This window comes from Mobula birostris, chromosome 18 (genome assembly GCF_030028105.1).
Source record: "Mobula birostris isolate sMobBir1 chromosome 18, sMobBir1.hap1, whole genome shotgun sequence".
Lineage (NCBI taxonomy): Eukaryota > Metazoa > Chordata > Chondrichthyes > Myliobatiformes > Myliobatidae > Mobula > Mobula birostris.
The window spans coordinates 4,330,590-4,343,737 of NC_092387.1; the positions used below are offsets into that span (position 1 = coordinate 4,330,590).

Below are 13,148 nucleotides of genomic sequence, written 5' to 3' on the forward strand. Positions count from 1 at the left end.
AATATTGAAAGGCCTAGATAGAATGGGCGTGGAGAAGATGTTGCCTATAGAGGGGGAATCTAGAACCAGAGGGCACAGCCTTAGGATAGAGGGACATCCATTTAGAACAGAGATGAGGAGGAATTTATTTAGCTAGGGGTTGGTGAATCTGTGGAATTCATTTCCATGAACAGCTGCACAGGCCAAATCATTGGTTATATTTTAAGCGGAGGTTGATGGTTCATGATTAATCAGCATGTCAAATGTTACAGGAGAATGGATTAGAGGGGGATAATAAATGGAGCAGCAGACTCACTGCACTGAAGAGCCTAATTCTGCTCCTATGTCTTCTGAAAAGAGCCCAGACGGGGTCCGAACCCACATTGATTGCACTGAGCTTCAGCGCATCCCTCCCATGTACTCTGCAGCCTGAAATGCACTAATCATTAGCATTCCCTCTCGCTGATCATTAGCATTCCCTCACGCTAATCATTAGCATTCCCTTACACTAATCATTAGCATTCCCTCACACTAATCATTAGCATTTCCTCTCGCTAATCATTAGCATTCCCTGATGCTAATCATTAGCATTCCCTGACAATCATTAGTATTCCGTCACGCTAATCATTAGCATTCCCTCACACTAATCATTAGCATTCCCTCACACTAATTAGTATTCCCTCACGCTAATCATTAGCATTACGCAAATCAACATTTCCTCTTGCTAGTCATTAGCATTCCCTCACACTAATCATTAGCATTCCCTCTCATTAGCATTCCCTTATGCTAATGATTAGCATTCCCTTACACTAATCATTAGCATTCCTTCTCACATCATTAGCATTCCCTCTCGCTAATCATTAGCATTTCCTTACACTAATCATTAGTATTCCCTCACGCTAATCATTAGCATTCCCTTACGCTAATCATTAGCATTCCCTCTCACTAATCATTAGCATTCCTTCTCGCTAATCATTAGCATTCCCTTACGCTAATCATTAGTATTCCCTCACGCTAATCATTAGCATTCCCTTACACTAATCATTAGCATTCCCTTACGCTAATCATTAGCATTCCCTCGCTAATCATTAGCATTCCCTTACACTAATCATTAGTATTCCCTCACGCTAATCATTAGTATTCCCTCACGCTAATCATTAGCATTACGCAAATCATTAGCATTCCCTCTCGCTAATCATTAGCATTCACACTAATCATTAACATTCCCTTATGCTAATGATTAGCATTCCCTTTCATTAGCATTCCCTTACACTAATCATTAGTATTCCCTCTCGCTAATCATTAGCATTCCCTCTCGCTAATCATTAGCAGCTGCAGGACCAACAGGTTTCGGGAACACCGAAGGGCGTCTTTCACTGAGTTCATGACCTTCCAGAAGCAATTGATGCCTGTCTCAGTGTGTGTCCACCCCTAGATCAGAGCATGCTCTGTTCTGCGGCTGCTAGGGATAAACCCTTTCATTCACCTCCACACTCTCTCAGCAAATCCACAGTCTGCAAAGAGGTGGGAGGCTGTTTCTTCCTCATCATGGCTATCCCAAAGACAGTGTGTACAGGGGGTGAGATGTCATCTGTAGTGTAAAGCTCTGACTATGAGGGCTCCTCTCACCGCCATCCAAGCAAAGTCTTAGTGCTTGTTGGTGATGAGCCATTCTGCCAGTTTGTTTGAACCATTTGTTCAGGGAACAAGCCACGGGATCCATAGTGTCCTTGTCCCACATTGTCAGCAGGAACAGTCCACACTGACCACTGCCTGATGGACATGTGGTTAAAGGTGTTTACTTAGAAAACAGTGAGGCTCCTAAACTGGATGGTATTTAACCAGTCCATCTGGGACTGCCCCCGTGAGGAGGTGCCTGATACCTGTCTGGATGGGAATGGTGCATGATGTGAGTGACGTAGAGAAGTCCAAGCAAAGAGTTGGCAGAATGGTCATGAAATTGGTACAAACCCTTGTCCTTCATTTCATTTCACTATCCCATTCCCAGGAACACGCCAGCCAATCACAACCAGGCACCTAACAGCAAGAACCAATGATGACAGTAAAGCAAGGAACCGACCAATCACATACACAATTGTGACGCCCCCTGCCTTGGGACAGCTAGTTGCAGTTCACAATGAGAACATCACTGGGAATGTTTTCAGCTTCACTGAAGAAGACGTGAGTTTGTGTTTCATTTTCCTTTCTTCCCTGGAGAATGTGGCAGATTTCCACCTGGAAGCTGAGATTTGAGTATGGCCCAAGTTCCTCTGGAGTTCAGTGTAAGTCCAGAACCTTCGGTGGCAAGTCCAGCGGGGAGAGAGCCCCTGAAACAGGACATGGCGACACTCACTGGTAAAGCCAGCGGGTAGACAAAGTCAAAGTCAGCACTTGCTCAAAGTCAGGAGCACCGTGGTAATTAGTGTAACAGCTCAGGGCAGAACAGTTCGGAGCCCACTGTACTAACTTGCCCATGGCATGTAGGTTTCCTCCGGATACTCTGGTTTCCTCCCACAGTCAAAAGATGTACTGATCAGCAGATTAATTGGTGATTGTAAATTGTCCTCTGATTAGGTTAGGGATTAAGTCAGAAGGATGCTGGGCGCAGCTCAGTAGGTTGGCAAGTGTCTGTTCTGCTCTGTATCTCCAAATAAGTAAATAAGTAAAGTTGCGGGAAAGGGGAGGCAGATTTATATTTATTTTTATTGATTTTATTTAGGGATACAGAGTGGAACAGACCCTTCCAGCCCAGTAAGCTGCACTGCCCAGTAATCACCTAACAATTTACAATGACCAATTAACCTACTAACTGGTACGTCTTTGGACTGTGGGTGGAAACTGGAGCAATCAGAGATCGTGGGGGGGACCTACAGATGACGTTGGAATTAAACTCTGAACTCCGACGCCCAGAGCTGTAATATCATCCTGCTCACCATTACGCTACTACTGTGCAGAAAAATGATGATGCATTCGAGGTTGGCACTGTTCAAAACTCCATCCAGTCTAGGTGGAGGACGTCAAACTGAAAAGCTAAACCTGCAAGTGCAATACATCTGTTATAAAAGCAGAAATGATGCAAAATAACTGGTTAGGCAGCTTCTGTGGAGAGTGAAACAAAGTTAATATTTCAGGCCAATGACCTTTCACCAGAACCCAGCAATTTCTAGTTTTGTGCTGGCAGCAGCCAATGTTACTCTGGGTAGAGATCGCAAAGGCTTCACCACAGTCACCCACAACTCCACAGAATTAGGGGTTCTGCTGGATGGCTGGAGCACTGCAAACGTAGCTCCCTGTGTAAACATGAGAGTTCTGCAGATGCTGCAAATCCAGAGTAATACACACAAAATGCTGGAGCAACTCAACAAGTCAGGCAACATCTATGGAGGGGAATAGAGTGTCGATGTTTCAGGCCAAGACCTGCTGAAGGGTCCCTGCCTAAAACATCGACTGTTTACTCTTCTCCATAGATGCTGCCTGCTCTGCAATGGACGGTCCCAAGCCCGGCTACGAAAGAGGGTCGGGCATGGCACTAGCAATCCCATCCCATAGAAAAATTCAGTGGTGCAGACACTCCAACAGAAGCTCCAAAGATCCATCCTTGGGAGAGGAAGGATCTCTGATAGGTTACACCTCGAAAGACTGGCCCAGGACAGAGGTTTCTGGTGAGCTGCTGTTGGTGACCTCTGCCACAGTAGGCGTGATGGGAAGAAGAAGAGTAGATGCTGAGCTCCCCCAGCACTTTGTGTGTGTTCCTCTGTGTAAAATAAAAGACAAGAAGTTAAACCAGGAAACCATAGCCACCCCATTATAGGGAACAGATTCAACAAATTCAGACATAATTCATCATTGAATAGAAGGTGGCTGTCAAACATAGATTAAGTGTAAGTCATGTTTGATTAACTTGAGTTGTTTGTATCAGGGGAGGGTTGATAAGGGTGGTGTAGTTGATTTTGTAAATGCGGACTTTCAAAATTTGATAAGGTGCCATGAGGCATTAGGAAAACTGGGAGTAAGGCAGGGGTTCCCAACCTTTTCTCTGCCATAGACCAATGCCATTAAGCAAGGGGTGTGTGGACCCCCAGTGTAGAGACTGCATGTAATATTAGATAAACAGAAAGCAGAGAGAATAGTGATGAGCAGTTGTGACCTAGGATACACTACTGTTCTCTTGCAATTGGTATTAATTCCACTGTCTGTTTGATAAGTGCTTTTGTTATAAAGTAGGCTTGACATGACATTTTTACAACATTTGCATAGTTTACTAAGCTGAGAATTGTAGTAAGCAGTGCAGGAAATCACAGGTTTCAAGTCACAAACAGATTGGCGAAAGGGGTGGACGTGAGCCAGATTGTCTTGAGACGATAAGACTGTAAGACGCAGAAGTGGAATTATTCCATTCGGCCCATCGAGTCTGCTCTACTATTCCATCATGACTGATTTATTATTCCTTTGAACCCCATTTTCCTGCCTTCCCCCGTAACCTTTGTCACCCTGCCTAATCAAGAACCTACCAACCTCTGCTTTAAATATACCCAATGACTGGGTCTACACAGCCATAAAACTATAAGAGATGGAGCAGAATTAGGCCATTTGTCTCATTGAGTCTGGTCTGTCATTTGATTAAGGCTGAACCATTTCCCTCTCAACCCCATTCTCCTGCCTTGTCTCCGTAACCTTTCATACTCTGACTGATGAAGAACCTATCAACCTCCCCTTTAAATACTCTGGCCTCCATGGCTGCCTATGGCAATAAATTCCAGATTCACCATCCTTTGACTAAAGAAACTCCTCCTTGTCTCTGTTCTAAATGAACATCCTTCTACTCTGAAGCTGTGCCCTCTGGTCCTAGACTCTCCCATTATTGGAGACATCTTCTCCACATCCACTCTATCCAGGCCATTCAATATTCAATAGGTCTCAATGAGATTCACCCTTAGTCTGTCCCTAAAGCAGCGAAATTACACATTCTGTTTGAAAATATGAGGGGATTGATATTAACGTTAATGCCTCCTGGTTCCTGATCAAATACATTAGATGTTACAGTTTCGAAGGGGAGCAGGAGTAGGTCTAAAGTGTTGAAAATATTGAGAAGGTTGTTTATAATTGGACACAGGAAGTTAAGTTCTATAAACCGGGGATAGATTTCATCTGCAAGAATGTTACATGAATCATAAAACTGATATCAACGGTTTGACACCAGCTGGAGTGTTGAATCCATTTTTTAGGAAGGATGTGAAGACTTTGGGAAGGAAATGAGGGCTCTGTGGATTGACTGGGCAGGGAGGGATTGTTCACCAAGGACAGATTCATCATAGGGGCTATCTGAATCCAGAAAGGCTGTTTCTGTGGCTGTAAGATCAAGGGACTAGAGCATTTAACTGGTGAATGAACCAGGAGCTGCAAGTTACAATCTAGATGACCCATGGGGTGCTACGGCCGCATAGCAGTTAGCGTGACACTATTGCAGCTCGGAGCGTCGGAGCTTGGAGTTCATTTACAGCGTCCTCTGTAAGGAATTTGTATGTTCCTTGCCGGGTATGCATGTGTTTCCTCTGGGTGCTCTGGTTTCCTCCCACAGTCCAAAGATGTACCAGTTAGTAGGGTAATTAGTACTGGTAAATTGTCCCATGAATAGCCTGGGGGAAGATCGGTGGGTTGCTGGGTGGCATGGGACATTGGGCCAGGGTGGCGTGGGTCATTGGGCCAGGGTGGCGTGGGACATTGGGCTGGGGTGGCGTGGGTCATTGGGCCAGGATGGCGTGGGTCATTGGGCCAGGGTGGCGTGGGACATTGGGCCAGGGTGGCGTGGGTCATTGGGCCAGGGTGGTGTGGGACATTGGGCCAGGGTGGCGTGGGTCATTGGGCCAGGGTGGTGTGGGACATTGGGCCAGGGTGGCGTGGGTCATTGGGCCAGGGTGGCGTGGGTCAGAGGGCCAGGGTGGCGTGGGTCATTGGGCCAGGGTGGCGTGGGTCAGAGGGGCCAGGGTGGCGTGGGTCATTGGGCCAGGGTGGCGTGGGTCATTGGGCCAGGGTGGCATGGGATATTGGGCCAGGGTGGTGTGGGACATTGGGCCAGGGTGGTGTGGGTCATTGGGCCAGGGTGGCCTGGGTCATTGGGCCAGGGTGGCGTGGGTCAGAGGGGCCAGGGTGGCGTGCGTCATTGGGCCAGGGTGGCGTGGGTCAGAGGGCCAGGGTGGCGTGGGTCAGAGGGGCCAGGGTGGTGTGGGTCAGAGGGGCCAGGGTGGCGTGGGTCATTGGGCCAGGGTGGTGTGGGTCAGAGGGGCCAGGGTGGCGTGGGTCATTGGGCCAGGGTGGCATGGGTCAGAGGGGCCAGGGTGGCGTGGGTCAGAGGGGCCAGGGTTGCGTGGGTCATTGGGCCAGGGTGGCGTGGGACATTGGGCCAGGGTGGCGTGGGTCATTGGGCCAGGGTGGCATGGGATATTGGGCCAGGGTGGTGTGGGACATTGGGCCAGGGTGGTGTGGGTCATTGGGCCAGGGTGGCCTGGGTCATTGGGCCAGGGTGGCGTGGGTCAGAGGGGCCAGGGTGGCGTGGGTCATTGGGCCAGGGTGGCATGGGTCAGAGGGGCCAGGGTGGCGTGGGTCAGAGGGGCCAGGGTGGTGTGGGTCAGAGGGGCCAGGGTGGCGTGGGTCATTGGGCCAGGGTGGTGTGGGTCAGAGGGGCCAGGGTGGCGTGGGTCATTGGGCCAGGGTGGCATGGGTCAGAGGGGCCAGGGTGGCGTGGGTCAGAGGGGCCAGGGTGGCGTGGGTCATTGGGCCAGGGTGGCGTGGGTCAGAGGGGCCAGGGTGGCGTGGGTCATTGGGCCAGGGTGGCGTGGGTCAGAGGGGCCAGGGTGGCGCGGGTCAGAGGGGCCAGGGTGGCGTGGGTCATTGGGCCAGGGTGGCGTGGGTCAGAGGGGCCAGGGTGGCGTGGGTCATTGGGCCAGGGTGGCGTGGGTCAGAGGGGCCAGGGTGGCGTGGGTCAGAGGGGCCAGGGTGGCGTGGGTCATTGGGCCAGGGTGGCATGGGTCAGAGGGGCCAGGGTGGCGTGGGTCATTGGGCCAGGGTGGCATGGGTCAGAGGGGCCAGGGTGGTGTGGGACATTGGGCCAGGGTGGCGTGGGTCAGAGGGGCCAGGGTGGCGTGGGTCATTGGGCCAGGGTGGCGTGGGTCAGAGGGGCCAGGGTGACATGGGTCATTGGGCCAGGGTGGCGTGGGTCAGAGGGGCCAGGGTGGCGTGGGACAGAGGGGCCAGGGTGACGTGGGTCATTGGGCCAGGGTGGCGTGGGTCAGAGGGGCCAGGGTGGCGTGGGACAGAGGGGCCAGGGTGGCGTGGGTCATTGGGCCAGGGTGGCGTGGGACATTGGGCCAGGGTGGCGTGGGTCATTGGGCCAGGGTGGCATGGGATATTGGGCCAGGGTGGTGTGGGACATTGGGCCAGGGTGGTGTGGGTCATTGGGCCAGGGTGGCCTGGGTCATTGGGCCAGGGTGGCGTGGGTCAGAGGGGCCAGGGTGGCGTGGGTCATTGGGCCAGGGTGGCGTGGGTCAGAGGGGCCAGGGTGGCGTGGGTCAGAGGGGCCAGGGTGGTGTGGTTCAGAGGGGCCAGGGTGGCGTGGGTCATTGGGCCAGGGTGGTGTGGGTCAGAGGGGCCAGGGTGGCGTGGGTCATTGGGCCAGGGTGGCATGGGTCAGAGGGGCCAGGGTGGCGTGGGTCAGAGGGGCCAGGGTTGCGTGGGTCATTGGGCCAGGGTGGCGTGGGTCAGAGGGGCCAGGGTGGTGTGGGTCATTGGGCCAGGGTGGCGTGGGTCAGAGGGGCCAGGGTGGCGCGGGTCAGAGGGGCCAGGGTGGCGTGGGTCATTGGGCCAGGGTGGCGTGGGTCAGAGGGGCCAGGGTGGCGTGGGTCATTGGGCCAGGGTGGCGTGGGTCAGAGGGGCCAGGGTGGCGCGGGTCAGAGGGGCCAGGGTGGCGTGGGTCATTGGGCCAGGGTGGCATGGGTCAGAGGGGCCAGGGTGGCGTGGGTCATTGGGCCAGGGTGGCATGGGTCAGAGGGGCCAGGGTGGTGTGGGACATTGGGCCAGGGTGGCGTGGGTCAGAGGGGCCAGGGTGGCGTGGGTCATTGGGCCAGGGTGGCGTGGGTCAGAGGGGCCAGGGTGACATGGGTCATTGGGCCAGGGTGGCGTGGGTCAGAGGGGCCAGGGTGGCGTGGGACAGAGGGGCCAGGGTGACGTGGGTCATTGGGCCAGGGTGGCGTGGGTCAGAGGGGCCAGGGTGGCGTGGGACAGAGGGGCCAGGGTGGCGTGGGTCATTGGGCCAGGGTGGCGTGGGTCAGAGGGGCCAGGGTGGCGTGGGACAGAGGGGCCAGGGTGGTGTGGGTCATTGGGCCAGGGTGGCGTGGGTCAGAGGGGCCAGGGTGGCGTGGGTCATTGGGCCAGGGTGGCGTGGGTCAGAGGGGCCAGGGTGGCGTGGGTCATTGGGCCAGGGTGGCGTGGGTCAGAGGGGCCAGGGTGGCGTGGGTCATTGGGCCAGGGTGGCGTGGGTCAGAGGGGCCAGGATGGCGTGGGTCAGAGGGGCCAGGGTGGCGTGGGTCATTGGGCCAGGGTGGCGTGGGTCAGAGGGGCCAGGGTGGCGTGGGTCAGAGGGCCTGCTCCACACTGGATCTCTGAGTAAAGGGGATTTTCTGGTTTAACACAAGGAGGGGCATTGCAGTACTTTGGTCTTCTGGCAAGACTGCTACTTCCTTTAAGAAAGAGAGGTGATGTGGGTCTAATGGAAAGCGATGGGCTGAGTGGCCTCCTGAGGTGGGACTGGACCCCTGTGGAAAAGCTGCCTGGTACAGCAGTGATAGGCCTGATGGGATCGGAGGCAGAACAGAGGCGAGGAACAAGGACACAAAAGAAAATATCAGATAAATTACCCTTGCATTCTGAAGATTGGAGATGTAGTTTAAATAGTTGTTGCTGAATTATATCGCTCTGACTTTTGCTATTGTTAGTGCCAGAGGAGATAAATGAGTTTCTGAAATCACATTGCTCATACTTCATGCTGGAAGAACATAATTAATATCACCAGTGAACACAGTCATACACTGCATCGCTTTTCATCTCCAACCAGACTGAAATAAATGGCCACCATTACCTTAGCTGTCAGATTATCATGTAATTATTCACTCTCTGCCTGCTCACAGAACAATTTCCTTCAAGGTTCTGGTCTTAAAGATGTTAAAATGTCAGAGCCAAGGACATATTTAAGAAGTCAAGCAGTTCAGTAAATTCTCACTAGGTTAGAGATCGATTAATGTTCTGGTAAGGTGGCGGCATGCGCAAACACAGTGGCTTCTACAAGGCCAACAAAAGCTGTAACATATTTTTAAAATGTTTTTTATGATTGCAAGACCCCACTGAGCATTAAGAACTTAAAGTACTGCGGGTCTATCCCATCAGCGAGTTGCTGGTTGAAAAAGAAACTGAAGGAGCAGGACTTGGTGTGGATTGTGCGGCTGCCTGCATCCGGGAGTCATCGGAGGAGCTGATGAATGAAGGCCGTGTGCAGTCTAACAGCGAGTGATCGTCTTTGTCACTTTTCTTGTCATCACAAGACCCCACTGGACATTGTTAATGTGGCATGCTGCAATGCCTGGTTTATTGGCAAACTTTCCTTTTGGGTGCCTCCGTCACAGCAGGGACAGCTTCAGGCCACGGCGTCGTCTGTCAGCATCTGCCCAGGAGAGGCGTCAGAGTAGGGTGCTCCACCAGAGTGCCCGAGACGGTGTGGCTTTGTGTCCATCAGTGCGGTTCCCAGTCTTCACTGGGCAGAGGATAAGACCACAGGCCACGGGAGCAGAATTGGGCCATTTGACCCGTTGAGTCTGCTCTGCTATTTCATCATGGCTGATCCATTTTCACTCTCAGTTCCAATCTTCTGCCTTCTCCCTGTATCCCTTCATGCTTTGACTAATCAAAAATCTATCAACCTCTGCCTTAAATATACCCAATGACTTGGCCTCCACAGCTGTCTGTGGCAACAAATTCCACAGATTCACCATTCTCTGACTAAAGAAATTCCTCCTCATCTCCGTTCTAAAAGGATGCCCCTCTGTCCTCTGTTGTTAAACTCTCCTACCACAAGAAACATCCTCTCCACATCCACTATATCCAGGCCTTCAATGGTTCAATTTAATGTGAGAGAATGCATACACTATACAACCTGAAATTCTTACTCTTCACAGACAGCCACAAAACAGAAGAAGAACCTGCATGAGATGCTGTGGAAAGTGCAGGGCCTATGGCTGGAGAGACTTCAGCGTCTTTGTACTGTGAGACACACATCAGAACCTCTAGGCTAAAGTGACCAAAGACACTTGCAATTTCTAGAGATGTACTGTGGAGAACATTCTAACTGGCTGTATCACTGGGGTGGGGGGGGGGCGGTTCTCCTGCACAAAATCAAAATCAGTTGTGAGAAGTATTGTAGGAAAGGCTGCTGACTTTAGGGCCTAGATCAAGACATGGAATTATGATATTGTGGCCATTAATGAGACTTGGTTGCAGGAGGGGTAGGATTGTCAGCTCAATATTCTGAGTTTCCATTGTTTTAGACATGACAGAGTGGGAGGGATTAAAGGAGGAGAGGTGGTGTTACTAGTCAGGGAAAATGTCACAGCAGTGTTCAGTCAGAATAGACTGGAGAACTCGTCTAGTGAGGCTTTATGGGTGGAACTGAGGAATCACTAATAGAGCTATATTGCAGACCACCCAAAGGTCCATGGGATTTAGAGGAACAAATCTGTAGAGAGATTGCAGGCTTTTGCAAGAAACATAAGGTTGTTATAGTAGGTGATTTTAACTTTCCACATATTGACTGGAAAACCCATACTGTAAAATAACTAGATGGGATAAATTTTGTCAAATATGTTCAGGAAAATTTCTTTACTTCAGTACATAGGAACCCCAACTAGAGAGAGTGCAATACTTGATCTCCTAATAGGAGATGAGACAGGGCAGGTGACATATTTGTGTAAGGGAACACTTTGCATCCAGTGATCACAATGCCATTAGTTTCAAAGTAATTATGGAAAAGGACAGGTCTGGTCCTCAGGTTGAGATTCTAAATTGGAGAAAGGCTGATTTTGATGCTATCAGAAAGGACCTGGCAAGTGTGGATTGGAACATGCAAAGGACAAAGTTGGTCCTCTGGTTGATCATCTATGCGTGGAGCCAGAGGAGACAGGGGATATCTTAAATGGATATTTTACATCTGTATTTATTTGGAAGACAGACACTGAGTCTATGGATGATGAGGCCACCAACGTTCAGGGTCGACCATGGATCTTGTGTTCCAGTTGTCTAGATAGGCAAGCCAGTACAATATGGAGAGAAAGCTGTTGCCCGTGTAGCAAACTCCCCCTCCCCACTCATCTGATGATGCCAAAGGAATGGCAGAGACCGATACAGTTTGGCACCAGCAGCTTCACAGGAATTGATAGCATTGAGCTCAACGTAGATCTGCCTTAGGGACTCCAGCTCCGGATGTTTCCTTGGGGTTTACTCCCAAAGCCTTCCCCATGAGTGGGTAGAGCAGCTAAACAGCAGAGGTTTGAGATCAGAGTTTTCCTTCTCCTAGATGAGCTGCCAACCATGACCCAAGCCCAGTCTCCAGAAGTGAGGCAAAGCAACTGCAAGGTCACGGATCCTATACAGATTACAGAGGAGGAGGTGTTTGCTGTCTTGAGTCCAGTTAAGGTGGATAAATCCCCATGGCCTGACAAAGTGTTCCCTCAGACCCTGTGGGAGGCAAGTGCAGAAACTGCAGGGGCTCTAACAGAGATTCTTAGATCATCCTTACCAACAGATAAGGTACCAGAGGATTGGAGGATAGCTAATGCTGTACTGCTGTTTAGGAAAGGCTCTAAAATTAAACCATGAAATTATAGGCTGGTGAGGCCGATATCAGTAGTGGGAAAGTTATTGGAAGGTATTCTAAGGGCCTGGATATACTGTATATAGATATGGACTGATTAGGGATAGTCAGCGTGGCTTTGTGCAATGTGGGTTGTGGTCTAACCAGTCTTGCAGAGTTTTTTTTGAGAAAGTTATCAGGAAAGTTGATGAAGCCAAGGCAATGAATGTTGTCTTCATGGACCTCAGCAAGGCATTTGACAAGGTCCTGCATGGGAGGCTGGTCTAGAAGGTTCTGTCACTTGGCATTCAAGGAGAGGTAGTAAATCGGTTAGACATCGGCTTTGTGAGAGAAGCCAGAGAAAGTTAGTGGATAGTTGGCTCTCTGACTAGAGGAGTGCTGTGGGGATTGGTGCCGGGTCGGTTGTTGTTTGTCATCTACACCAATGATCTGGGTGATGATGTGGTCAACTGGATCAGCAAATTTGCGGATGACACCAAGATTGGACAGCGGGATTGTACCAACTGGAAAAATGGGCTGAAAAATGGCAGATGGAGTTTAAAGCAGACAAGTGTGAGGTGTTGCACTTTGGTGGGACCACCCAGGGTCGGTCTCACACAGTGAACAGTAGTGTGCTGTGGAGTGTGCTAGAACAAAGGGATCTGGGATGTAGGTCCATAATTCATTGAAAGTGGTGGTACAGGTAGATGGGGTCCTAAAGAAAGTTTTTAGCTCATTGACTTTCATAAATCAAAGTATAGAGTACAGGAGATGGGATGTTATGTTGAAGTTGTATAAGACATTGCTTGGGTCTAATTTGAAGTACTGTGTGCAGTTTTGGTCACCTACCTAGAAGAAGGATGTAAATAAGGTCGATAGAGTGCAGAGAAAGTTTACAAGAATTTTGCCAGGACAGGAGGACCTGCGTTATAAGATTGAATAAATAAGGACTTTATTCCTTGGAATGAGGAAGATTGAGGGGAGATTTGATAGAGATGTATAATTATGAGGGGTGTAGATAGGGTAAATGCAAGCAGGGTTTTTCTGCTGAGGTTGGGTGGGACTACAACCAGAGATCATGGGTTAAAGGAGAAAGATGAAAAGTTTAAGGGGAATATGAGGGGAAACTTCTTCACTCAGAAAGTTGTGAGAGTATGGAGAGAGCACCAGCCTAAGTGGGGCATGTGAGCTTGATTTCAACATTGAAGAGAAATTTGGATAGGTACATAGGTGGCAGGAGTAGGGAGAGCTATGTTCCAGGTGCAATTTGATGGGAGTA

The 13,148-nt window shown here is 50.5% G+C and overlaps 1 protein-coding gene across 1 annotated transcript in view; it reads left to right on the top strand.

Annotated features, from left to right (window-relative positions):
- Positions 1–13,148, top strand: part of LOC140211911 (chondroitin sulfate proteoglycan 4-like) — a 295,088-nt gene that overhangs the window by 266,191 nt on the left and 15,749 nt on the right. The window contains exon 8 of the mRNA XM_072282113.1: positions 1,988–2,160. Coding sequence (XP_072138214.1) covers positions 1,988–2,160 — 173 coding nt within the window. The remainder of the gene's footprint in view (positions 1–1,987; positions 2,161–13,148) is intronic.